Source organism: Sminthopsis crassicaudata, chromosome 3, assembly GCF_048593235.1.
Source record: "Sminthopsis crassicaudata isolate SCR6 chromosome 3, ASM4859323v1, whole genome shotgun sequence".
Taxonomy (NCBI): domain Eukaryota; kingdom Metazoa; phylum Chordata; class Mammalia; order Dasyuromorphia; family Dasyuridae; genus Sminthopsis; species Sminthopsis crassicaudata.
This window is the reverse complement of record NC_133619.1, coordinates 263,315,321-263,343,180: the sequence shown is the minus strand read 5'-3', so window position 1 is coordinate 263,343,180 and position 27,860 is coordinate 263,315,321. Positions and strand designations below refer to the sequence as shown.

Genomic DNA, 27,860 nt, shown 5'->3' with positions numbered 1-27,860 from the left:
CCCCAGTACTCAGCACAATTACCCAACAAATAGTACTCAATAAATGACTGATACCTACCTAACAGATTTTCTTTTTCCCTTGACAGTTAACTGTTGTTTTGCAAAAAAAAAAAAAAAAAAAAAAAATTCCTGAAAAGGGTCTTTTATTTAACAAGCTAGTAGAAGCGTTTCCAAGGTTAAGGTTTGCAAGGTTAAGAAGGACTCTCAATTGGAAGTCAGTGATCTTGGTTATGATCTTATTCACCTCAACACATTATTTAAATATTTAGATTTGTCTTGTATTGCTTGTTACATTATTAAAAAACTGAATTACTATAACATATAACATTAGGATAGTTTATTTAAATTTATAAGAAGAATCTGGACATATACAGGTGAATAAAAGCTTAGAAGAAAATTAATAACAGTGGGGTCTCAAAGTAAATTCACTAATTAATGAGAAAAACTGAACATCTATTAAACTTATGAGGAAATATCAAAACATAGTATTTTATAGCCTTGGAAACAGGGACAAGAATTTAAGATGAGTCCAATAAGCAGGCTGTTGGGTAGAGGTTAGTGTCATTGTTTTTACTTAGTGTAGTCTACCAAACACCCACCAATCAAATCAAATCTCTACAGATAAGGGAGAGGCTGCAAAAAAGTTGAAAAAGCTTTTTACCTGTCCACTATCTAGACACACCTGATTTTAGTAGATGCTGGGTTTGGAGAAGGCTGCAGAGACAAAAGGCCTTCTCTTGAATCTCAAGGCATTTCTAACCAGACCTTAACCTTGCAACAAACATCTTTTTACCCATCTAGGTTTTCGGCCTGTAAATTCATTTACAGGGGACTCTCGCTGAAAATTTGCTAGACTATGATTGGCTGGCTTAAGTTTTAACTTTGAATTAGTGTCCTGACTCAGTTTCCCTAATTATCCTGACTCAGTCCTGCCTCAGTTTCCCAGCCTCTTTATCAGAATACTTGATAAGATCTTATGTTTCAGAATAGCAGAATGTCTCTCCCATTACTAGTTAATGGGAATCTCTTATCAAGACTTCTTGAATTCTCTTGTGTGGAATTAGAAATTCTGTATATGATTGTATTTGCCTTGGGTGTTTTTAAAAACAAACTGATTTGTATGAATAATGTTCACTTATGAAAGATCTACTTGGATATAAACTCATTGGGACAAATTCCTTATTGTTACCAACAAAAGGTTATGATAAATATTTGCTTAGAATTTATGTATGGTTCTTCTAGGATGGTAAATGGGATAAAGAGAAATGGGTTTGCTAGAACTTCCACTGTTACCAAGGGCATTCTACCTGCCCATTGGTCGGCTCAAACTTGTGAATTGTACGCTTTAAATCAAGGGTTGAAATTATTGCGGGACCAGGATGGGAATATATATATATATATATATATATATACACACACACACACACACACACACACACTGATTTGAGATATGCCTGGGGTGTGATGCATGGATTTGGAAGGATTTGGGAGAAAAGAGGTACTGGAAAACATTCTGGAATGTAGCAGTAATACATGTAAAGGGACATGAGATAGGAAGTTCTTTTGAGGTAAGGGGAAATAGATTAGCAGATGAGGAGGCCAAGGGAGCTGGAGACCAGGATATTTCTCATATAATGGCCTTGATACCTGTACTTCCCCCTAGTCTACCCTCTCCCAGTTTTACTCAGAAGGAAAAGAGAAGGCCTCAACTCTCGGAGCAGTTAAGAACTCAGAAGGACAATGGCTCTTGCCTGATGGCAGAGAGGTACTGACCAAAGCAAGTATGAGGCAAGTCCTTCAGCAACTTCAGTAGGACACATTGGATGTCCAAAACCTGTGTGATGCTGTGCTGACAAGGTATGTTTCCCCTGGCCCATATACTATGGCCCGACACCTGGTGGATGGCTGTCTCGTTTGTGGAAGGACTGACAAGGCTGCTCAACGCCAGCTCCCAAAAGGGGGATGACCTCCAGGAATCAGACCATTCCAAAGCATCCAGGTGGACTTTACTGAGCTGTCACCAGGGTCTCCTCAAATACTTGCTGGTCATAGTGGACCATCTGACCTCATGGATCTGGAGGCATTTCCCCTCATGCCGAGCAACTGCCTCGACAGTAAGTAAGGTCTTATTAGAACAAATTATTCCCAGATATGGAATGGTGGAGAGGATAGACTCGGATCAGGGTACACATTTTTGCTAAGGTATTGCAGAATCTGATTGGGGCCTTGGAAATCACTTGGGATCTCCATATCCCTTGGCATCCTCCCTCTTCTGGGAAAGTAGAAAGGATGAACCAAGAAATAAAACGGTAGCTGGCTAAATTATTTTTAGAGACCCAACTACATGGGACTAAATGCCTTCATCTCATTCTGGTTAGAATCTGAACCAAGCCATGTAGAGATAGTGGGCTTTCACTTTATGAACTATTGTACGGTCATCCTTTCCAAGCTTATCATGAGGGAGACTGGGAGCCTATTTTAGAGATAAAGGATTTATTTGTTAAGAGATAATGTTAAGTCATTGATTAAAACATTTGCAAGAACTTCAACAAAAAGGATTAATAGCTCAGACTCCTCTAGGTTTCCCTGTTCATAGAATTCAGGTTGGAGATTGGGTGTTGATCCGTTCCTGGAAGGACAGAAGCTGGGACGGACCCTACCAGGTGGCACTGACCTCAGACACTGCGATTCGCACCCAGGAACGAGTCTGGACACACCACACCAGAACAAAAGGCCCTGTGGCGCCACCTTTATCAGAGTGGACAGTTGAAGACAGGGGAGACCTCAAATTATATAAGAGGAGGGGACCTCCAGTGAATGGGAACACTGATTATGAATCCAGTGCATTGTAACTATGTGACTTTTCTTTTCTTTTGGGTCTCTTTGCCTGTTTGGAAGCTGATATATTTTCACTTGGGAATTTCACCTTAACTTCACAGTGTTATAATAGTTGAACCTTATGGGACTTTCCCTGAGCTTTGGGTTTACCTACTTCCTCATGATAGCCATAGAAACCAGACCTTTACTTTCCAGAGTTCCTCCTGCTCATGCAGAATATAGGGAGAACTTTTAATTTATCAAATTGTTGGATCTGTGGTGGATCCCAATAATTAAACCAATGGCCATGGGTACCTGTCCCCTTAAGCCCAGCCTGGGTCCTTAGTAACCGATCCCAAAGGGAACATATACATTGGGTGCAGTTATCAATGGGGTTGGTACAATGTCACCCCAAGGATACCTGGGAAACATGGGACTCTGTATCCCACATTTTGGAGTACCTTTAACCTAATAGATCAGTGGCCAGTTGCCAATTGTAGTTGGAGGAAGGAGCAAGGTTTATGGAAATGTCATTATGTCATCTTTGTGGGGGGGAGGCCCCCTAGGGATGAGAGACCCTTTTACATATTTTCAAGGGAACAACCTGCTCTAAAGGGTCATTATTGGATCTGTGGTTTAACTGTCTATACTCACCTACCTCTTAATTGGACAGGGATTTGTTATATTGTACCAAGGCCAAATGACATGGAAATCTAGTAAGAGAGATCACTAAGAACATTAGGAAACTTGCTCGTCTTTCCTGTACAGACTTGGACCTCACTGTTCAATACTTCTTGGTGGTCCTGGTTTGGGGAAAGCTGGTGGAAGCAGCTCCTTTGGTTTGGCCTTATAGCCCTTAGTGGTGTTATATCACTCCCTATCTGCATCCCTTGTTTGATCAGATTAATAACCAGAATTATTCAAAACTCATTATCTGGAATGATCAGGTTGGAAGAGAAAGCTGAAGGGTCTGTTAGATGGATGTAGTTAAAAGGGCAAGAGTGGAGCCAGTGGCCCAAGGCCAACAGCAACCAGAAGGAAGTAGTAAGGCTTCATCTACTTCAGTGTTTGAGTAGGCCTGAAGGACTCTGAACAGGGAGTCAAGGGCATAATTGCGTTCCCCTCTCATGATATCATCTCCTCCTTATTTCAGCCAAATATGGGCAACTATGTAGTTATTGGTCCAGTTCAATTTCATGGGTAGATCTTGCATTTAGAATGTAAGATTCTCAGCCAATGAGGATGAGAGTCAGTGGTGGGAGGGGGTGTTTTGCCTTAGGGATTAAAGGTGCTGTCCTGCCCACAGGAGGCTCTTCCTCTCTTGGATTGTCTGGTAGAAGGGTGGGACGCCCTTCTCTCAAGAATGTAAAATAAACTTTGATTTTTTTTTTAGAGCTCTCTCCAGCTCTTTTTATTAAATGGTGAACCCTCACCATTTCTGTACCACATACTTCCAAACCCTACAATAAACTTCTTTTTATCAATCTAGGTTTTCCGGCCTGTAAATTCATTTACAGGGGACTCTCGCTGCCCCTAGACCTCATTTAACTTAGTATCCTTGCGCCGAAACCAAGGGGGTTGGTTGCAGGGGAGCTCTGTTTGACTCCCTGTATCCCGAACCTGCCACTAACCCTCAATTAATCCTAATTTTATTGAGGTATAGACCTCATCAGTGGTGGGTATCCTTGACTTTATTCTTGACTTATTCAGGGCCTCCTGAATAATATGGGTCTAGTGTTTATAGAAAAAAAGTGACACATAAGAAGCCAAGTTCAGAGGCCCCTTTACATGTTGAGTAAAATACAAGCAAAAAGGTAACAAACTGCCTAGAACTGACATATCCTGGAATTTTTTGTTTTATTTTTTAACAAAGATCAATTTATATTCCATTTATTTTAACCAACAAAATGAACACTCGTTTCTGTTTTCTGTTGGGAGAGAGTATATAAGAAAGGAAATAAGGGGGAATGAATTCTTTGGCCATTATTAGGATTATCAAAACCCTTTTAAATAATGCTAACTTTAGTTATATAAATTGAAGAAAGTCACGTCAATGATTTGTATTCAATCCGTAAGTAATCCTGCTTTTCAAATCTGCTTACGAAGAAAGACTGTAGAACATATTTAAAAATCATTTAAATCACCATGAAAGAGAGAAGACTACAAAAATCCTCTCATACTGTAAAATTATTTTTATAGTAAATAAGATTGCCTCAAAAAATATAATGGTCTGACTTAGAAAAAATACCAAAATTCATATGGTCAAGAATTTCAAAAGAACTTAAAAAAAAAAAAAAAAAAAAAAAAAAAAAAAAGAAATCAAATAAAGGTGGCCTAGTTGTACCTGATCTAAAACTACATTATAAAGCAGTGGTCACCAAAACCATTTGATATTGGCTAAGAAATAGACTATTTGATCAATGGAATAGGTTAGGTTCACAGATCAAAATAGTCAATAACTATAGCAATCTAGTGTTTGACAAGCCCAAAAATCCCAACTTTTGGGATAAGAATTCACTCTTTGACAAAATCTGCTGGGAAAATTGGAAATTAGTATGGTAGAAACTAGGCATGGACCCACACTTAACACAGTGACCAAGATAAGATCAAAATGGGTTCATGATTTAGGCATAAAGAATGAGATTATAAATAAATTAGAAGAGTATAGGATAGTTTACCTCTCAGACTTGTGAAGGAGGAATTTGTGACCAAAGAAGAACTAGAGATCATTATTGATCACAAAATAGAAAATTTTGATTATATCAAGTTAAAAAGCTTGTGTACAAACAAAACTAATGCAGATAAGATTAGAAGAGAAGCAATAAACTGGGAAAAACATTTTTACATCTAAAGGTTCTAATAAAGGCCTAATATCCAAAATATATAGAGAATTGATTCTGATTTATAAGAAATCAAGCTATTCTCCAATTGATAAATGGTCAAAGGATATGAACAATTTTCAGATGATGAAATTGAAACTATTTCTACTCATATGAAAGGGTGTTCCAAATCACTATCCATCAGAGTAATGCAAATTAAGACAAGTCTGAGATAGCCAATCTTACAAGTGTGTAGTAGTATAGAAGATGACAGGAAAAGATAATGACGAACTTTGGAGGGGATGTGGGAAAACTGGGACACTGATGCATTGTTGGTGGAATTGTGAATGGATCTAATCATTCTGGAGAGAAATTTGGAACTATGCTCAAAAAGTTATCAAACTTTGATCCAGCAGTGTTACTAACTAGGCTTATATCCCAAAGAGATATTAAAAAAGGGAAAGGGACCTGTTTGTGCAAGAATGTTTATGTCAGTCCTTTTTGTAGTGGCTAGAAACTGGAAATTGAATGGATGCCCATTAACTGGAGAATGGCTGGGTAATTGTGGTATATGAATGTTATGGAATATTATTATTCTGTAAGAAATGACCAACAGGATGATTTCAGAAAGACCTGGAGAGACTTACATGAACTGATGCTGTGAAATGAGGAGGACCAGGAGATCATTATATACTTCAACAACAATACTATATGATGATCAATTCTGATGGATGTGGCTCTCTTCAACAATGAGATGAATCAAATCAGCTCCAATAGAGCAGTTATGAACTGAACCAGCTACACCCAGTGAAAGAACTCTGGGAGATAACTGTGAACCACTACAAAGAATTCCCAATCCCTCTATTTTTGTCTGCCTGCATTTTTTTTTTCCATCACAGGCTAATTGTGATATAGGTTAAAGATTCCTTTCTAATTCTAAGCCCCCATGAATCCCAAAGGGAGATATCCGGGCTTTCCCAGCCCTCACTCTAAAGATCTGCTCAGGTTTCCTCAACCCCCACAAACAGCTTCCTCCTTATCTAAAAACCCAGTGAATTCTATTCAATTCTAACCCAGCCTAAAACCTGCCAAGAGCCAACATGGGACTCCACCCACCTTCAAGATTACCAAAAGCTCCCATTATAAGGGGAACCCTGGAACCCACTCTCTGCAGGCCAAGGTTCCTGTCCACTGGGCGCCAGCCCTAGAGTCCTGGCGTCTTTCTACCTTTACCCTTACTTCCAAACCCCAAAATAAACCTCTTTTATTTGCGGGTCTATAAATTCCTTTATAGGGGACTCTTGCACCGCCGCTACTAGGCCTCATTTAACTCTACATCCTTGCACCGAATCCAAAAGGGTTGCAGGAGAGCTCTATTTGACTCCCTGTACCCCGAACTTGCCATGACCTCAATTAACCCTAATTTCATCTAGATACCCCTTACCTAACTCTCATCAATTATACACTATTTTAAAAGATTGATTTTTTTTGTACAGCAAAATAATTGTTTGGACATGTATATATATATATTGTACTTAATTTATGCTTTAACATATTTAATATGTACTGGTCAACCTGCATCTGGGGGAGGGGGGAGGGGAAAAGTTGGAACAAAAGGTTTTGCAATTGTCAATGCTGTAAAATAAGGCATGCATATATCTTGTAAATAAAAAGCTATAATAAAAATAAAATAAAATAAAAAATTAAAATAAATCGTGACTTAAAAAAAAAAAAAAGAAAAAGAAATGACCAGCAGGATGAATACAGAGAGGCTTGGAGAGACTTGCATGAACTGAATGCTAAGTGAAATGAGCAGAACCAGGAGATCATTATACACTTCAACAATACTATATGAGGATCAATTATGACTGGAAGTGGATATCTTCGGAATGAGACTATCCAACTTAGCTCCAATTGATCAATAATGAACAGAACCAGCCTCATCCAGAGAAAGAATACTGGAAAATGAATGTGGACTGCTTGCATTTTTTGTTTTTCTTCCCAGATTATTTTTACCTTTCTGAATATGATTTTTCTTGTGCAACAAGAGAACTTTATAAATATGTACACATTGTACATATTTAAGATTATTTGTATTTAATTTATTGTATTTAATTGTATTTAAGATATACTTTATATACCTGCCATCTAGGGGAGAGGGTGGAGAGAAGGAAGGGAAAAGTTGGAACGGAATGATTGAAAAGGACAATGTTGAAAAACTACCCATGTATATATTCTGTCAATAAAAAGCTATAATAAAAAATATTACAAATGTTAATAATAATAATTTTTAAAATGTTATATATATAAAATGGTCCAAAGAGTGCAAACAGTACAGCAGTGGACCTGTGGTCAAATCTGGCCTCAGACATGTATTCTTCTTGCTTGCTACATGTGTAACTCTGTAATTTTGTTTGTCCCAGTTTCTTTAATTTGTAAACTGGGGATAATATCAGCACCCATCTAGTAGAGTTGCTATGAAGACCAAATTAGATAAAAATTATAAACTGTTTTGCACAGTGCCTAACACATAGTAAATGTTATGTAAATATTAGTTATCATCATCATCATCATCACTACCACCACCACCATTAATAAAACCTAAAATTTGCAAAGCATTTTGCATACATCAAATGAATTAATGCATATAAAGCATTTTCATACTATAGATATATGAATTATTACTTGTCAAATGGTAATACAACTTTTTATTTTTATTATTTTTGGCAAGGCAGTTGGGGTTAAGTGACTTGCCCAGGATCACACAGCTAGGCAGTATCATGTTTGAGGCTTGGACTTGAACTCAGGTTCTCCTGACTCCAGGCCCAGTGCTCTATCCATGAGCCATCTAGCTGCCCCATAGTAATAAAACTTAAACAAGCCCAACTTTAAAAATCAAATAACTTACATAAGTAAAACAAAACTTGACAGCTCTATCTTATCCAAGAAGACTAATTAATGAGCAAATCTGACCAAAATAGAAAATGTATATTGACAACCTCACTAAACTGTAATTCTTGATTTGCTAAAGATTTTTTGTCATACTTTGCGTGTGGTCAACTATGATAAAAATCGAGTTCTCATAATTATGTTCATAAATTTAAGAGCTATGCTGTAACTACATACTAAAATGAATTGTACACTAGTAACATTTATAATTGTAAATTTATAAATGTTACATTTCTATACATTTACATTTATAAATGTATATACATATACATTTATAAATGTAATATCCTACATTTATAATTGCACACTAAAATGAAATGAACACTAGTAACACATAATATACATAAAGTGAAAAATAAGTAATAATGAGATAATAAAATAATTATTTTAAAGCACTTTATAAATGCCAAAGCTCTACAAAAATGAAGAAGCAAGACCACTAACCTATCATGTATTATTTCACTATGGAAAACCACTTAAGCATCTTTTCTTTAAACTTTGAACCTCATAAACTTTCCCATTTAAGGAATGGGGAAAATATGAGAAAGAATGCTTTCATTATACTGATCTTAGAATTCCCAACATGTCCGGTTGTATTGTTTTTTTCATCATCCCCATCAATTTGTAAATTATTACTTCTAATCCACCATCTAATTTTCTCTTCCTTTTTTCCTCCCCAAACTCTTTTTTAAGTTACTGGCTACTTTGTACCTTATCAGGTAATCTAACAGAAAGAACACTGGACTTGGCATGAGAAATTCCTGTTCAAGTTGCTCAAACTCTTTGAGCCTTAAGTTTCTTCATCTGAAAATGGGAGAGAAAAATATTCACACTTCTGTCCTTGCTGAGCTGTGCGAGAATGCTACACACACCTTAAAGTGCTGGAGAACAGTCAACATGTGTGAGATGCTTTATTGCACTATGAAAGGATATGAATGATTATTACTACTCTCTATTCTGTACAATATAACTAGTTAGTGTACACAATGGGAACAATTGTAATGACTAGTCACTATCCTCTAAGCAAATGAAAAATCTTGACCATTGATTTTAAGATTCTCCATCAGCTTAACCTGCTTAATTAGCATTATTTTCTGCTATACCATATCTCGAATTCTCCATTTGATTCTAACAAATCTTTAACCTTTTCTATTTTCATACCTTTTCTACCCATGAATCTTGAGAGGTGATATAAAATATCAAATGCTAGATTCAGAGTTAGAGGCTCCGATCCTGGCTCTATCACTTTAGCTAAGTCCTTTTAACCTAAATCTCAGTCCCCTCCTCTATAATTTCCCTTCAAACAAACTTAAATAATACCCCAAGATGAATTCTGGAGCAGCAGAACTAACAAAAGGACAGGGTGAAGCAGTTTTCCAGCATGTTAACATGAGAGATCTGATACACTAGGGTAAGAATGGAACAAAGTCCCATGTAGGCTGGGCCCTGGAAAGCTAGCAGGAGGGCTTCAATATAAGGAAATCCACAGCAGCACCTTTCGGCTTTCAGCCCAGAAATTTTAAGGGGGTTAGATAATTGGTTAGAAAGAAATTACAAGGGTTCCTTATAGGAATTAATCTAGATAATCTAATAATGACTGGACTGACTGAAAGCCATGATTTTTTTTAAAAAGCGTCTACCCATCATCTTTCAAGAAATTATCAAGGAAAACTTCCTGATATTCTAGAACCAGAGGATAAAATAAAAAAGGAAGTACAAATGAAAACCCAAGAGAATGGAGATATTTCCAGGAAAAAAGTACGAGATGGAAATAACAATGAACAAGTATAGGATGGCCATACTATCACAATAATTTCCAGAATGGTTTAGAATAATAAGAAAGAAATGACTAGCACATAAAACATCAGAAATCAGAAAACTAAAAAAGGTTTCAACAATAAATCAAGAATTACCTAATGTCTCTTCTGCTCAAGAAATTTAAGTGACTCTAACTTAAAATATGCTAAAATATAAAACAAAACACACAAGTATATTCTAAAATATATTTAAGAGAACGTAAATATTCAGTCATTCATTATCTGATTCCAACTATTTTTTATTCTCAAATATACTTCATTCTATGCAAACTGGCCTTCTTTCTATTCTCAACACAGTATTCCATCATCCATTTCCATTTTCCCCTCACAGGTTGTTAATTTTCTTTGCCTAGAACAATCTACCTTCTCACTTCACAGAATCCTTAATTTCTTTCAATTAAGGTACCACCTACTAAAGGAGGGGTGATCTTTCCAGATTTCTCTCAAACTGTCATTAGTGACTTCTTCCCAAAATTACACTGTTGACATTTTACATAATAAAAATTATTTCCCCATGGAAGAATTCCTTGAAGATATGGGACTGCTTTACTTTAATTACTGTACACCTAAAAATTGACAAAGTATGCTATTTAATAAATTCTTGTTAATAAATAATTTTTCTTGAGGTCTCCACCCTCCTTCCAATTGCTAGACAAGGTATGCAATATTGAATCATTTTTGACTTCTCTTTCCTCATTCCACATATCTAAAGAGCTATCAATTCTTATAAAGACTGCATCTGCAACATCTCTTGCACTGGTCCCTTTCGCTATACTCACAAAATTACCACCCTTGTTAAAGCCCTTATCACTTTTCAATATTATTTCTGTACTAGCCTCCTAATTGGTTTTAAAGTTGATAGTAAAATGAAATCCCTCACATCCAAAGAAATACTATCAAAAAGAGAAAGAAAGAAAATGAACATGCAAATATAAGTACAGAGTTAACTAAAGAAATGGCATGGATTATGAGAATGGGAAGTGAAATATTCAAAAGAGAATTACTTTTTCAATAATTATAATTAGTGTTCCAGACAGATGTAGCGAGGGGACAACTAATGTCCCAGAATAATGGCCCCAGAAATCTCTAGACTGATTGCAAAGCCTAATAAAGGAACTTAAAATAAAGATGAGTGACATTAGACCTCTTAATGAATTAAAAAGACTACAGTTGAGAATGAGATAGAAGACATTAGGCAAAAACAATGGACATTCTGAAAAACAAAAACTAAATACAACATAAAAATCCAATCAATCATCAAAAGGTGAAGAATAAATGATTCACCAATAGTCAAAACAATTGACCTAGAAAATATGGTTTCAATAAGTTATGATCTTCCAGAAAAAGAAAATAAATACAATCCAGAATACCATATTTTAGTAAATTTCAGAAAAAGGTTTACTATCTTGATACACTGCTCCTAAAAAAAGACTTTCTACTAAAGCAAATCAGCAATTATACTCTGTAACTAATAACTCTAATACGGCCTTAGGGAAGTGAGAAGTTAAGCCCATTTTTACAAAAGTTATATGCATCAGATACAAGGTTTGAACCCAGACTGTTCTGACTTAGAAGTGAGCTCTCTATCTACTACTCATGCTGCCCCACAGCAATTATACTGACTGTGACTTGCTATAGTCTTTACCCTGAAAGAAACAGAGTAGTCAGAGCTGACATGCCTAATGATGGAAAAGTGCTTTCTTTATGTTCTTAAAAAAAAAGTAATCGTTTACTTAAGTTCTATATCTTTTAACATTAATTTCCAAGTAACTGACATTTAATCAGTTTTTAAATGATTTATCACTGCCCCCCATTATTACTGAATAGAAATAGAAGATTATTTTGTGGGTTTAGAAGCAAAATAGTATGATTGATCTAGAGTGCTGAGCTTAGAGTAAGGAAAAAAATTAGGCTTAAATCCAACCTTTTCCCCTAGGATTATGTTGCAAAATAATGTTCTGAGTGGGCAGCCTTGATCTATTTCAAGTTAAGGAGTTCTAAGGTTTCACCATTATGTATAACCCTGGCTTGTGCATTCTGTACTAAGAAAAATATAGCCATCTATATTTTTGTTACTCTTACCATAAGTGAGTATTGTATTTTATCAAAGCTTTTTTCTCCTGCATCTATTGATATCATCATATAGATATTTTTATTATGGATTTATCATGTTAAATATTTTACTATTATTGAACCATCCCTGAATTTCTGTACCAATTTAGCTCAGTGAATAATTAGTCTGAGAAAAAGAAATGGAATTTGGTATATTTTACTTGGTAGTGGAGGAAATAACTAGAAGCCATGCAATTTTAGTTTAATATAAAGGAAAAATTAACCAACAATTCTAACTTTTAGTGGAATGAGCTGCCTTCATATGGGTAGTAAGTTTCACTTAAAATCTTTAAGAAGTTGGATAAGTACTTCTCAGGGATGTTGGAAAAGGGAACTGTGCTTTAAATAGAGCCTGGGATATTTCCAACTTAGAAATCCTACGATTCTATTACATAAGATTATCTTCAATGGTTTTATATTAAGACATGTGGCTGTAACATTAGTAATGTCAAAATAAAACTCTTTTGGACTAAAAATTCCACTTTACAAAAATTCAATTTAAATATGCTAATGTAATATAATAGGGTACAGAATGCTAGAGAGAGAGAGAGAGAGAGAGAGAGAGAGAGAGAGAGAGAGAGAGAGAGAAGAGAGAAAGAGAGAGAGAGAGAATGTGTGTGTGTGTGTGTGTGTGTGATTCTGTTGAGGCAATTGGAGTTAAGTGACTTGCCCAGGATCACACAGCTAGGAGTGTTAAGTATCTAAGGCCAGATTTGAACTCTGGTCCTCCACACACTATGAAGAGCCTGATTTAATACAAGAAATGCAAGAATAGTTTAACTGGAGTTGAATTGCTGATAGACCAATTTGGAAAATTTGTAGCAAAAGCTGCCAAGCATACAGAAAGAGTTCAAGCATCTGTACTACATAAGATCATGCTATAACTATTCAAAAAGAAGGCATATTTTGGAATATGTTTCAAAAGACAAAAGAAAAGTTTGGAGCTAAGAATAAAAAGCTTAGAACTAGAATAACTTAGTTTGAAAAACTAAGTATAATCCTAGAGAGATTATAAAAAGGGATTTTCAAGTATTCCTGATTAAAGACCAGAGCTAGGGAGAATCTTTGAAATGGAAATACTGGAGACCAAAAACTAGACGAGTAGATACATTTAAACAATCTGAAAAACTCACATTCTACCAAGAGGAAAAGAGACAAAAGCATTCCTTAGAACCTGTCTTCAAGGACTGATTTGAGATAAATGCAAAGCCTCCCACTTATTATTATGAGAGAAGGAATGGACTAAAGAATGAAGAAATTTGCTATTCCTAACCACAATATTTGTTTTATGGGAAAGCCTGGTTTTGTGAGGAAAAGAGAAAATAGAAATGAAAAAAATAAGACTTTCAAAGAAACATATATATTTAAATAGAATTACCAAAAAATTGGAAAAAGAATGGATGACCATCACTTGGGAAATAGCTGAACAAGCTTCATTACATGAAGGTAATGGAATATTATTGTTCTATAAAAAATGAACAAGCAGATTATAAAAAGGCCTGGAAAGATTTACATGAATTGATGCTGAGTGAAGCAAGCAGAATCAGGAATATATTGTACATAATAATAGCATGATTCTATGGATAACCAGTTTTTATGGCAGTGAATTTCCAATCTAATTAATATTCATAAAGTACCAGTTATTAGACTAAGTCCCAGGGATAAAATTAATTTTTCATTAGAAAGCCTCTAACCTCAAGGACCTTACAATCTAAAGATGGAGACAACACACAATATGAGGCAGGAACTGGGTATCTTCCTTGGAGTTCAAAGGAGGCAGACCAGCAAATGCAAAGTGGAATACGCAGAGCCCAGTTTCTGCTCTCAATAAATAAAGGCATTGGGAGGAATTTGTATTCCACCCTCTAGTCCTCCATTCAGAGGGAAAAAGAGGCTGAGGGAGATAGTGTCAATCAGGGCATGATACAGTAGCATGATGGTAAGATTAAAGAGATGAGGTTATCCTCTAAGGGGCATCTTTTTTTTTTTTTTTAAGACTAAATCAAACAGAGCAGTAGATGCAAGGTAGAGCAAGATGTAAAGCGAATTTCAATTTAAAAATTTTTCTTTTTGAACATCTGGATGGTTTGCAACTTATAGGGTATGGATGCTAGTAGAAAAATCATGAAATTCTTGCAAGGTATTAAGAAAAATACATATGCAAAATATCTGTTGTACTTAAAATATTTTAATTAATCTGCAAGTTTGCTTATTTTGAAGTATAAAAATATTTCGTATCACTCGTTTCCATATCATCCTGTAAGTATCCATAAAGAGTCCACCTGAAATCCTGAAGGTTTTCTTCAATTTCTCTAACTTATATCAATAGAGTATTGTGGCGGTTTATTATCTCACCCACTTGACCTACCTATTTTCTCTTTCTATCTTATAATTCTTTGACAGCATTTTTATTCCTGTTCTTAAGAATTCCTCTTTGATTATATGCTAATTTTCACAACCTTTCCTATTCTTTTTTTCATTAAAATAGCAATATTGGTAGAATGTATTTAAAAAGTTAGAATTTTATTTTCAAAGAAAACTTGGGTTCTGTTAAGGGAATTTTGCAATTTCCAAAGGAAATTCAGCTGATTCTCTTTTTATTCAATTGCAAGCTACAAAATAAACCTCCAAATATCTAAAGTACTTTGATGTAATAGTTGCAAAATCCAAGAGGAAATGATAGCAAGAGAAATCTCACTCAACAGAGACGCTTGGAGAGACTTACATTTGAACTGATGCTGAGTGAAATGAGCAGAAGCAGGAGATCATTATAAACTTCAACAATACTATATGAGGATGTATTCTGATGGAAGTGGATAACTTCAACAACGAGAAGATGTAATTCAGTTCCAATTGATCAATGATGGACAGAATCAGCTACACCCAGAGAAGGAACACTGGGAAATGAGTGTAAACTATTTGCATTTTTGTTTTTCTCCCCAGGTTATTTTTACCTTCTGATTCCAATTCTTCTGGTGCAACAAGAAATTCATTTCTGTACATATATATATTGTATCTAGGATATACTATAACATATTTAACATATATGGGACTGCCTACCATCTAAGGGAGGGGGTGGAGGGAAGGAGGGGAAAATTCAGAACAGAAGTGGGTGCAAGGTATAATGTTGTAAAAAATTACCCATGCATATGTACTGTCAAAAAAAAGGTTATAATTATAAAATTAATAATAAAAAAGGAATCTCATTCAAAATAGCCACAAAATGCATAAGATATATGGAAATCAATCTACTAAAGCAAACTCAATATGTGATTAGATAAACAAAAAAAATTTAAGAAGCCAGAGAAATTTTCAGTGCCATGACTGCGTAATGCTGATAACAATGAAAACTTTCAAAGTTAAGTTACAGACTTAATGCTATAGCAATTAAGTGACCCAAGGAATACTTTACAAATCAGAATAAAATATTAACAAGTATATCAATGACAACAGTGAAAATGAAGGAGAGTATAGCTGAGTTCTCTCCAACAACTTAATAAAGATATATCAATGATTAAAGATCAAGTTCTGATCAGAAAGAAAACAAATGAGTTATTTTTCCAGTTCAAGTGACATAAGTAGACAGACAGGTACCTAGACAATGACTACATGATTTACCCAAGAGCTAACCATGTGGAGCCTATCAGAGCAGAGACTGAACAAGAGCAGACTCCATTGTTTAATAAGCCAAGAAGAGAGCCTAGATCTAGCACAAACGTGCCTGGATACCAAGAAGGGAGCAAGTACAAATGCCAACTGGTAACTCTCTTATTCATTACACAGAACATTCAAACCTCCCCAAAAGCAGGATTCAAAATTATGCCAAGCACCGACCACCTACTCCCTCTACAAGCATGCATAGTCTACCTTTAATACTAAATCCAAAATTATAAAAATAAACAGGATAAACAAAAAATTAAAAGCTCACCATAAAGAGATACTAAGGTGATAGAGATATTTAAGACACAAACTTAGATTTATTCAAAAAACACAGTTTAAACACAAGAAAGCTTTGAATTCTTTGAAGAAATGAATTCTTAATTTTTTTTTAAATTAAGTGATTTAAAAAAAAGGAATATAAGAGGGACAGCTAGGGGGCGCAATGGATAGAGCACCAGCCCTGAAGTCAGGAGGATCTGAGTTCAAATTTGATCTCAGACACTTAACACTTCCTATCTGTGTGACCCTGGGCAAGTCACTTAACCCCAATTACTTGGGGGGGGGGGAAGAGGGAATGAAAGAGCAAAAAAAAAAACTGAAAAAAGAAATGAGTATGAGAATTGGAGTGAAATGAAAGCTATAGAAGGAAGAATTGGAAAAGAATTAAAAGCCTATTACAATACACCCCAATAGATAAGAGATCAAAGGATATGAGCAAACATTTCTCAAAAGAAACTGTATTTATATATAGTATGTATATATTATGTATGTATATAGTATTTATAATCATATGAAATAATGCTCCAAATTATTAACAAGAGAAATCCAAATTTAAAAATCCTGAGGTTTCACTTTACACATTGCAAACTGGCAAAAATGACAAGTCAAGAAGGGGTTGTAAAAGGATAGGCATGCTAATGTGATATAACTATTATAAGAAGCAATGTGGAATCATGCAAATCAAATGTCTATTCCCTTTGAACTAGAGACTTCCTTAATGTGCTTATATCTAAGGAAACAATAGTAAGAAAATCTTACACACTCAAAAATATTTATAGTAGGGTATTTTGTGACAGCTAAGAATTAGAAATAAAATTCTCTTCATCAACTGGAGGGAACTTAGCAATACCCTATCTATGAATTTCTTGGGTGGGACTATATGGGAACATGAGGGGGGTGGACAACATCTAGCAATGACAACCAATGAGGACAAAGTAACTTCTGGGGTATCAGAAAGAGAAAAGGCTTCTGGGAAATGGGTGAGGAGAGAGGAAACACTGAAAAGGAAGAAAGGTAAGTGGGAGGGTTTCAATAATTTTTCTTCTGAATGACGAGAAAAAAGGAATGAAGGGAGATGAGGACCTTAACATTGGATGAGTTCTGCAGGATTTGATGTTTGAAAAGTCTATTTGTCCTGGGAGGAGGAAGGTGAGTGGAGGAGTTGGAACGTCTGAGGGCAATTGGGATCTAGAGGAGAGGCAGAGCATAGAGATAGGGAGACTTCCAGGTAAATGCAGGAAAAAAACCAAAAGTGTCAATAATAGAGGATATATACATAGATCAGTAGTGGTTTACACACAAAAATGTGTGAATAAGTCCTCCCATGAGGCAGTGCTTGACCCTTTGGATACAGTAGTGGACCTGGAGGGAGGAGGACCCCAGTTCAATTCTGGCTTCAGACAATTAACTGTGTGATTCTGGGCAAGTCACTTTACCTGTTTCCTCATCTTTAAAAAGGATAATAATACTATCTCCCTTCTAGGGTTGTTTTGAGCATAAAATAAAGAAAATAATTGTAAAGCACTTAGCATAGTACCTGGCATATAATAAGCATTATATAAATTTTAGTTATTATTATTGTATTTATATTTATTTTACATGTAATTACTATAATACACATATGTAGTATATATCTATAATATGTGAATATTATAGACATATATTATATTTATACTTATTATAACTAATAGGCATTGTTTCAGAAATGAAGCACAATGGAAAAGGGGAACCCATAAATTGAGTTCTACAAAGCTAGTAGCAGAAAATACCCAGAAGGGAGACATTAGAATGGGTAACTTGGAATTTTGGTAATATGAATACATAGAAAAGAAAGAGACCAGGTATATAGAAGACATGAATAAAAGAATGAGTTCATAGTGAAAGAAAAATCAAATGAAGGTGGCCTAGCTATACCAGATCTAAAACTATATTATAAAGCAGCAGTCAATAAAACCATTTGGTATTGGCTAAGAAATAGATTAGTTGATCAGTGAAAAAGCTTTTGTACAAACAAAACTAATGCAGACAAGATTAAAAGGGAAACAATAAACTGGGAAAACATTTGTATAATCAAAGGCCTCATTTCCAACATATATAGAGAATTGACACTAATTTATAAGAAATCAAGCCATTCTCCAATTGATAAAAGGTCAAAGGATATGAACAAATTTTCAATGAAGAAATTGAAAATATTTCTAGCCATATGTAAAGATGCTCCAAGTCATTATTAAAGACAACTCTGAAATACCACTACACACCTCTCAGATTGGCTACGGATGACAGGAAAAGATAATGATGAATGTTGGAGGGGATGTGGGAAAACTGGGACACTGATGCATTGTTGGTGGAGTTGTGAAAGAATCCAACCATTCTGGAGAGCAATCTGGAATTATACCCAAAAAGTTATCAAACTGTGCATGCCCTTTGATCCAGCAGTGCTACTACTGGGCTTATATCCCAAGGAAATACTAAAGAAGGGAAAGGGACCTGTATGTGCCAAAATGTTTGTGACAGCCCTTTTTGTAGTGGCTAGAACTGGAAAATGAATGGATGCCCATCAGTTGGAGAATGGTTGGGTAAATTATGGTATATGAATGTTATGGAATATTATTGTTCTGTAAGAAATGACCAACAGGATGAATACAGGGAAGCTTGGAGAGACATCAACTGATGCTGAGTGAAATGAGCAAGACCAGGAAATAATTATATACTTCAAGAACAATACTATATGATGATCAACTCTGATGGAAGTGATTCTCTTCAACAATGAGATGAACCAAATCAGTTCCATTTGTTCAATAATGAATAGAACCAGCTACACCCAGCAAAAGAACTCTGGGAAATGAGTGTGAACCCTTACATAGCATTTCCAATCCGTTTTTGTCCGCCTGCATTTTTTATTTCCTTGTCAGGTTAATTTCAAAGTCTGATTCTTCTTATGCAGCAAAATAACAGTATGGATATGTATACATACATTGTATTTAACATATTTAATATGTATTGGTCTACTTGCCATCTGGGAGAGGGGGTGGAGGGGAAAAGTTAGAACAGATTTCAAGGGTCAATGCTGAAAAATCATCCATGCATATATCTTGTAAATAAAAAGCTATTTAAAAAATCTTGACCTATTAGGAATCTATCTTTAAGAAAATATGGATAATAAAGAGTGAAAGAAATCTTTTTTTTTGGAAAAAGAAACACAAAAAAATTAAATAAAAAAAAACTAAAGGAAAGAGAGGTGAGGAAGAGGCAATATCAAACAAAAAGAAGGGATCCCCAGTGAGATAAAAAGTCAGTGTGAAGAGGGCCACCTTAAAAAAAAAAAAAAAAAGGTTAAAGTAGCTGAAGGAACATAATACTGTGTTTATAGTAGAAGGAATTCAATACTGAAAAGCTTCTACAGAGACATTAAAGCACCTAGGATAGATAAGAAACGGTCAAAAAAGGGGGGGGGGAATCTTTCTTTCAAAACTTCTCTAAAAAGGGCATCATATCCAAGACAAAACAATTAATAAACATAAATAAATGACTACTAGTCATTTCCCAAGAGATAAATGATCAAAGGATATGAACTGTTCTCAAAAGAACTTTGAAATATTCCCAACCATATTAAAAAAAAAATTGCTCCAAATCGTTAATGAGAAATACAAAATATTTCAGACTTTTCATTTTAATCCTGAAAGTTGACAAATATGACAAAAAATTGGCATCATTAAATATCAGAGGAAGGGTGGGCAACTAATAAGTTGCTGGCAAAAATATGAAATGGCACTACCATGTTGGAAAGCAATATGAACTTATGAAAATATAGTTATGAAAATGTTCATGTCCTGAACAATTTTCAGATGAAAAAACTGAAACCATTTCTGGTCATATAAAAAGGTGCTCTAAATCACTTCGGATCAGAGAAATGCAAATTAAGAAAACTCTGAGGTACCATTACACATCTCTCAGACTGGCTAAGATGAGAGGAAAAGATAATGAATGTTGGAGGAGATCCGGAAAAACTGGGACATTAATACATTGTTGGTGGAATTGTAAAATAATCCAGCCATTCTGGAGAGTAATTTGCAACTATGCCCAAAAGGCTTGCAAACTGTGCATACCCTTTGATCCAACAGTGTTTCTACTGGGTCTGTATCCCAAACAGATCATAAAGGAGACAAAAGGATCCACATGTGCAAAAATGTCTGTGGCAGCCCTTTTTGTGGTAGCAATAAATGAAATTGAGTGTATGCCCATCAGTTGGAGAATGGAGAATAAGTTATGGTATATGAATGTTATGAAATATTATTGTTCTGTAAGAAACAATCAGTAGGATGATTTCAGAGAGGTCTGGAGAGATTTATATGAACTGATGCTGAGGGAAATGAGCTGAAACAGATCATTGTACACTGCAACACCAAGATTATATGATGATCAATTCTGATAGACGTGGCTCTTTTCAACAATGAGATGATCCAGGCCAGTTCCAATGATCTTGTGATGAAGAGAACCATTTGTACCCAGAGAGAGGACTGTGAGAACCGAGTGTGAATCACAACATAGCATTTTTCATTCTTTTTCTTGTGGTTCGCTTGAATTTTATTTTCTTTCTCGTTTTTCCCCTTTTTATACGATTTTTTCTTGTGCAGCAAGATAATTGTATAAATATGTATGTCTACATTGGATTTCACATATTTTTACCATGTTTAACATATACTGGATTACTTGCTATCTAAAGGAAGGGTGCGAGGGGGGAGGGAATTGGAACACAAGATTTTTCAAAGGTCAATGTTGAAAAATTATCTTTGAATGTTTTGAAAATAAAAAACTTCAATAAGAAAAATAAAAAAAAAAAAGAAATTCACCTCTAGAATACTTGAAGAAAAAAGTTCATATCCTTTGAACTAGAGACCCTGACACTGAGCATAAGCTCAAGTAATAAACCCAAGGAAGCAATAGATAAGACAAAAGTATTTAAATACTCTGAAATATTTATAGCAGCACTTTTTGTGATATCAAAAAGAGACAAAAGACAGCCCCTATTCTTGAGGAGCTTACATTTTAACAGGAGAAAACAAAGGAAGATGAAAAATGGAAAAGGGACAGAGAAGGAATCAGTATAGAGGAATAGAGCCAAGAATGAGTCCCAGAAAAAGAAGGGTACATGGCTAGTCTTTGTATTTTCCCAAAAATGGGGAGTAGGGATCTGGGAGGACTCCGCTCACCAGGAAAAGGGATTGAAGGAGCCAAGTGTATTTACAGGGTAAAGAAACTTGTCACTCTGTAATCTGTGATTTGCTAGGAAAGACCAGAAATATATATGTGTGTGTGTGTGTGTGTGTGTTTTCCCAGTACCTGCTGGGGTCATAACTGGAAAGCTAAGAGGGGAGGGAAGCGAGGGGCATGGTGAAAGGAGGTGTAAAAAGACAAGGTGAAATGCAACTTTCTGATCTCTGGGTGCAGAAGTGAATGTTGGGAGGGAAGGAGAGGCAAGAGGATGGGACAGCAAGAACCACTCCTGCCACCAGTGAAGCTGGGGAGCCTCTGTCACAGCCACTAACCTTTTAATAACCAAGGAAGTAACTTAGTATATATAGTGGAGAGGAGCCCTGGACTTGGAGTCAGAAAGAGCCAGTTGAGGAAGGACTTGAATTATCATCTCTAAACAGGTAACTCACAGGGATTTACTCAACCCTGAGCTTCAATCCTCCATGTCCAGTTGCCCACTGGACATTTCAAACTAGATCTCAAAGACATCTTAAGTTCAATTTATCCCAAACTGAACCCATTATCTATCTACTCTTACCCATTTCTGCAACCTTGTCCTCTTTCAAACTTCATTATTTTTGTCAAAGCCATTATTGATCTTTCTAGTCTCCCAAGTTCACAACTTTCATACTATCCTCAACTCTTCACTTTCCCTTATCATATAAATCCAATCAGTTGCCCTAATGTGCTATTTCTGTCTCAAACCACTCCATCAAGCTACATCTTAATTCAGGACCCTTTTTCACCTTTTACCTAGATAATGGCAACTCCTAATTGGTCTTGGACTCAATTTTCTCCCAACTCTAATCAATCCTTCACCCTGTTGCCAAAGTAATTTTCCTTAAGCTCAGATCTGACTATGTGAGAATCCCACTCAAACAACTCTATTGCTTCCAGGACAAAATAAAGAACTATTTAAAATTTAAAGCCTTCCAGCAGTCTCCAGTATATCTTTCCAGCCTCCCTAAACATTATTCCCCCACCTATACTCAAAATGGGTCTTTCCTTTGCTGGAAAGGCATTCCATCTCACATCTTTTTGTGCCTTTTCTCTGGACATCCCACATACTTGAAAATTCCTTCTTCCCTTACAGCACCTCACAATTCCACTATTCAGGACAAAGTATCATTTTCTGCATAAAGCCCTGATTTACAAAGACTCCCAATTGCTGGTGTGCTCTCTCCAATCCTTGTACAGATTTGTATTTATGTTATCTTAATACTGCATATATATCTATCAGTACTTACTATCACCTCCATTTGCGCTCTCCTTTGTAGCCTAAACACTAGATAAAGTGAAGTTATCTGACAATGTACTTCACATTTAACCTTAGGAGTATCCCCACCTCTTCCAAGAAAAGGGAGACACATTGCCATAACTTTTTCTGGGACCATTACTGATTTTTCATTACTGGTTGACTTGATTTTAATTATTTTTTACATTGTTATAGTCCTTTTATGGTTTGTTTTTTTTAAAGTTCTACTTATTTTGGTCCTTATCAGTTTATACAAATCTTTGGGATAAAAGTCCAAAGAGTTTCCTCAAAACCTGCTTACAAGTTTACACTTTAATGGCAGAGAAGTGCACATAAAATAATTATATATGTGTATGTTATACATCATAAATGTAAAGTTAACAAATGCAAATATATACAAAATAAATACGAAGTTCTTTGTGAGGGAGGATACTAGTAGATGAAGAAATTGGAAAAAAATTTCTATAATGTCCTTCTTGAGATGTTAAATAAATAAAGGGATTCTATGAAACAAATGTGAGGCTTGAGCTTTTTTTTTCCAGGATTGAGAAATGAGGATCAAAATACCTTCATACCAAGAGAAAAAACAACCAGGCTCCTCCATGTGGGAGAGGCAGAGCTGAAATCAAGTTCCTGTGCATCACTGAGCTTTAAAGAATTTCCACCATACAACTAAGGTCAATATTGAGTGTCCAATTTGGAGAATGTTGGGGACACTTCAAAATGAAGTAATTTATGAAAAAAATTCTGTGTCATGAAAAGCCAGCATTTGTATTTCACACAATAGAAGGAAATGTACAAATTCCAAGGGAAAAGATGAATAGGCTAAAATTTTGGTTTTTGTTTTGTTTCGTTTTGTTTTTTTTTAAAGAATCCTTTAATCTAAATCAAGAGGGCACTGAAATGGATTTATGATTTTGAGTGAATAATTGCTAACAATAGAAATGTTTCTTTTGTCTTTTCTTTGGGTCTATGTTGATATCTATTCAATAAAAAAGGGTGCTCATTTCTTAAATGTACTGAAGGCAGTTTAAAAATTTTTCTCAAAAAAGTGGAGGGGGGGAGAAGCAATCTATGGCTATTTTGTAATTAAAATAGCAGCCTGACAGGTATTGTTTTCTTAACTTTTCTCTACAATTTGGAAAGGAGGAATTATCTCAGAAAAAGATAAGGTTTTTTTAAGAAGCTGCAAAATTTCATAATTTGGTTTTACTGGCCACCATGCACTTCTGAATGATTTGGTAAAATTTAGCTGTTCAGTAAATTAGAAGCAAAGTCGCCTAAAATGTAATGAGAATAGTACTCTATATTCATTTGTTAAAATTCTAAAGAAACCAAACTGAAAGTGTTTTACATAGGCAAAAATGGAATATAGTCTATGGGGAAAGACAGCTAAGTATTGGGACATAAAGGAGAGCAGATTCCTCACAAACTTGTCACTAGAGCTTAGAAACATACCAGTCTAAAAAGAAACAAGAATGATTATTTTTTAATTTCATCATTAGCCCAGAGATGAACATGCCTCTCCCAGTTCAATTCTGCTGAGACACTAAAGAGAAAGAGATAGATGGAAAGCAAGTGTACAAGTCTGCCCCAAAAGGCACCAACCAAGCAGCCTTAGTCTAAGGATAAAAGACCTAGCCAATGATGAACCAGAGGCACTGACAGAAGAAACCTAATGCCAAGAAGCACCTCTGGGGAGTTCCAGGTGGTGTACCAAATGAGCAGCAGAACCACCGCAGGCAGCAGGCAAAGACCAGCCTACGGGATCTCCTACCCTGGGAAGAAGAGGCCTTAAGCTTAATGTCAGGGGGTGGTAAAGCCAGGAAGAACCTAATACAAGGGGAGCTCTTAGAACCTGGTGGGAAGACAAAGTCTTAAAACAGCACCTAGCACTGAAGCAGTTCAAGAGACCTTTGAAGGAAGAACCTAGTAGTGTTGGTTACCATATTTAGGATCTGGCACTTCTACCTTAGTCATTAATTGCAGAGCTTGACCCAAGAGTATTCTGCACTTTGATCCCCTCTGGATACTTAGGCTGAAGAAGAGATAGGCAAAACAAAACTGAATGAGAAAATATCTGGGTTTGAGAGATAAAGCAGGGGGTAAACTTGAGAAAGAACAAACCCACAAATCCTGATAAAGTACCCTCCAAAAAGATGTCCTAGCCACAAGAACTAAAAAGGATACAAGAAGAACTAAAACAAAAGATTAAAATAGAACAGTTAGTAATTTTTTAAAAGGCACTGAAAATTATCATCCAACAGGCTGTAGAAAAACACTCAAGAACTGAAAATTAGAATGGGTCAAACAGAAAGTAATGGATTAATGAGTCAGTTATCTCTTTACAGGATAAATAGGAATTAAAAGAGAAAAGGCACTAAAATTAAAAGGATTAAGAAGTATTCTTATAGCATATAAGATTTTAGCTGGAACTAAAGGAAGCCAGGAAAGCTAGTGGGATATGAGAAAGAAAGAATATTCTAGACATGGGGGAATAGTGGTAGAAAAAGCCTGGAGCCCAAGAGATGTTGTTCAATGTCATGTTCGTGGAACAGCAAGAAGGCCAATGTTTTGGATCAAAGAGGAGGCAGGAAATCAGGTGTAAGAAGACTGAAATGGAAGGAAGTTAAATAATGAAGGACTTTAACTATCAAACAGATGATTTTGTATTTGCTCAGGGAGACAATGGAGAATCATTGGAGGTACACAGTGTAGGGGGAAAGGGAAGGGAGAAATTCAGACCTGTAGTTTAGGAAAATCACTATGGAGGAAGGTGAGATGAAATGGAGAGAGACTTGAGGAAGGCATAACCTACCAAGGGACTATGGCAATAACCTAGAAATGAGGTGATAAGGGCTTACCCCAGAGTGCTGGCAGTGTCAGAGAGAAAGGAGACTTACTGGAGAAATGTTGCAAAGGTGAAAATCTGGCAACAAAGAAGATACAGGGATGAAAAAAGTGAGAAATCGATGATATCTACTATGTGAATCTGAGGATCTGTGTTGATTGTACTAGACTTTATGAAAATAGGGAAGACAAAAAAAATTAAGCTTTGTTCTACATTGAAAGTCTTGGAAGAGAAAAATGGGAAGGACTGAGGAAGAAAGGAAAGAAATCATTATTGTAACAGAAAGGTACATAGAAAAGAAAAGCATAAAATTATGAAGAAAGGAACAAAGGAAATTGGCATCCACGGATAAAGACTGAGCACAATGACACACACACTCCCAATAAAGAACACAGTACAGAAATTACAATTAAAAGAGGAGACAGGATCTTGGAGGAAGGTATGAGACACTCATAAGAATGTTACTTAGCACAGATATAAAGGCTAAAGTCAGTGTTTTTAAAGAATTTAAATCCACCCCTATTGCATGAGTTTTATTCTACACAAAAGCAGACACCAATTTTAAAGAAACTGTTCCCTTCAGTTCTATGTTTCTATTCTCTCCCTATTTTCCTGACATAGTGAATTCAAAACTTAAGTTTTTGGAAAATCATTACAAGAGTTCTATATATTAAGCAAACTTGAGTTTCCTTTGGGTGTGCAGAAAGGTGATGTTTACAAACTGATGAGGTGAATTTAGCTCCACAATAATTTTCACTCCTCTTCTTTTTTTAGCCCTGGGTCAACTGCCTCTTGTCTTAATAGATGATACTTAATTTCTGAGCCTTTACATCCTCTGCAAAACGAGGGCTCCTTCAAAAAGTTATTAAATGCATCTAAGCACGGAGAGCAATAGCACATTTTATTTCCCTACGAACAGGCGCCTGAGAGAATGAGGCTCCGTGATCTAGAACGAGGTTCACACAACTTTTTTTTTTTTCCACCCAAAACATCCGACTGTCCTCCTGGTAGTCCCAAAATAGGCCCGCCCCCCAGGCTGAATTCTGGGGCTAGCACAAGAATGCACCCATGCAAACCCCGACCTGTGGCTGCAGCACGGAACGGTCCCAGCAGGCGGCCGTGTTATGGGTAGCAGGATACCCCTCTTCCCTCCCAGTCCCCCAACCCGAGCCGCAGAGTAGGGAGCAGATTGGTGGGGCGCAAGCGGGCGCCGACAACTTCCGGGAATGCCGCCCCGGACTCCCTACCCGCCCCGGGGCGCTACCAAACAGCAGCCGCAGGCCGATCTACTTCTCCTCAGCCCGCACCCAGTCCAAGTAGGCCGCGGGTCGAGCTGCTCGGGGTCACTCACAGGTGACGATGGGCTTATTCTCCATGGTGTAGATCACAGGTCGGAGCGGCTCCTCCGGAGGCTCCATGAGCGGCCAGCTTCACCAGCCACGGCTCGCCCCGCCGCTCTCCATGGGCAGGGCCCAGGCCTCGTCCGCCCGAGGCCCCCCTTCCTCTTCCTCCTCTTCTTCCTTCTCCGGCTCTCACAGCACCGCCGTGCGGGGCCCAGTAGCACAGCCCCACAACTGCCGCCGCCACCAGAGCGGCGGGCTCCCGGCCTCGGCCACTTCCGGCAATGTCTCCCGGAGCATTACCACTTCCGGGGACGAGGCTCAGCCGACTTCAAGGGGAGGAACTTCATTCCTTTCGTTTCCCCTCCCCCAACCAAGTCGGGAAAGATGGAAGAGGGAGAGGAGCCTGGGGAGGAGAAAGCCAGAGGAAATGACTGAGGGGAGGGAGGGGCTGAGAGGCGGGAAGGCGTACGACGTAAGAGGGAAGACGTCAATAGAGATAATCCGGGAACATAAATTGTCCAAAAAGAAATCCCATGGAAGGGATAAAAAGCGATTGGAAAAGAAAGGGAAAGAAAGAAGAGGACGGAGGAAGGCTTAGTGAGAGACTTTAAAGGGGGCGGGGGGGGGGGAGAAAGGAGAGGGAAAGAGAAATGTATTTTTCTTCCTAATTAGGGTGAGGGCAAAGGGACTGAACGGGCTAATTCA

The 27,860-nt window shown here is 36.6% G+C and overlaps 1 protein-coding gene across 3 annotated transcripts in view; it reads right to left on the bottom strand.

Moving 5' to 3' along the window:
- TRAPPC10 (trafficking protein particle complex subunit 10) overlaps positions 1–27,445 on the bottom strand; it is a 100,118-nt gene extending 72,673 nt beyond the window's left edge. For all 3 annotated transcript variants that reach the window (XR_012488009.1, XM_074300661.1, XM_074300662.1), the window contains exon 1: positions 27,164–27,445. Coding sequence is in view for 2 of the 3 variants with exons in the window: in XM_074300661.1 (XP_074156762.1) it covers positions 27,164–27,230 (67 nt within the window). In the remaining variant the exon portion in view is untranslated. The remainder of the gene's footprint in view (positions 1–27,163) is intronic.
- Between the last annotated feature and the right edge of the window lie 415 nt (positions 27,446–27,860).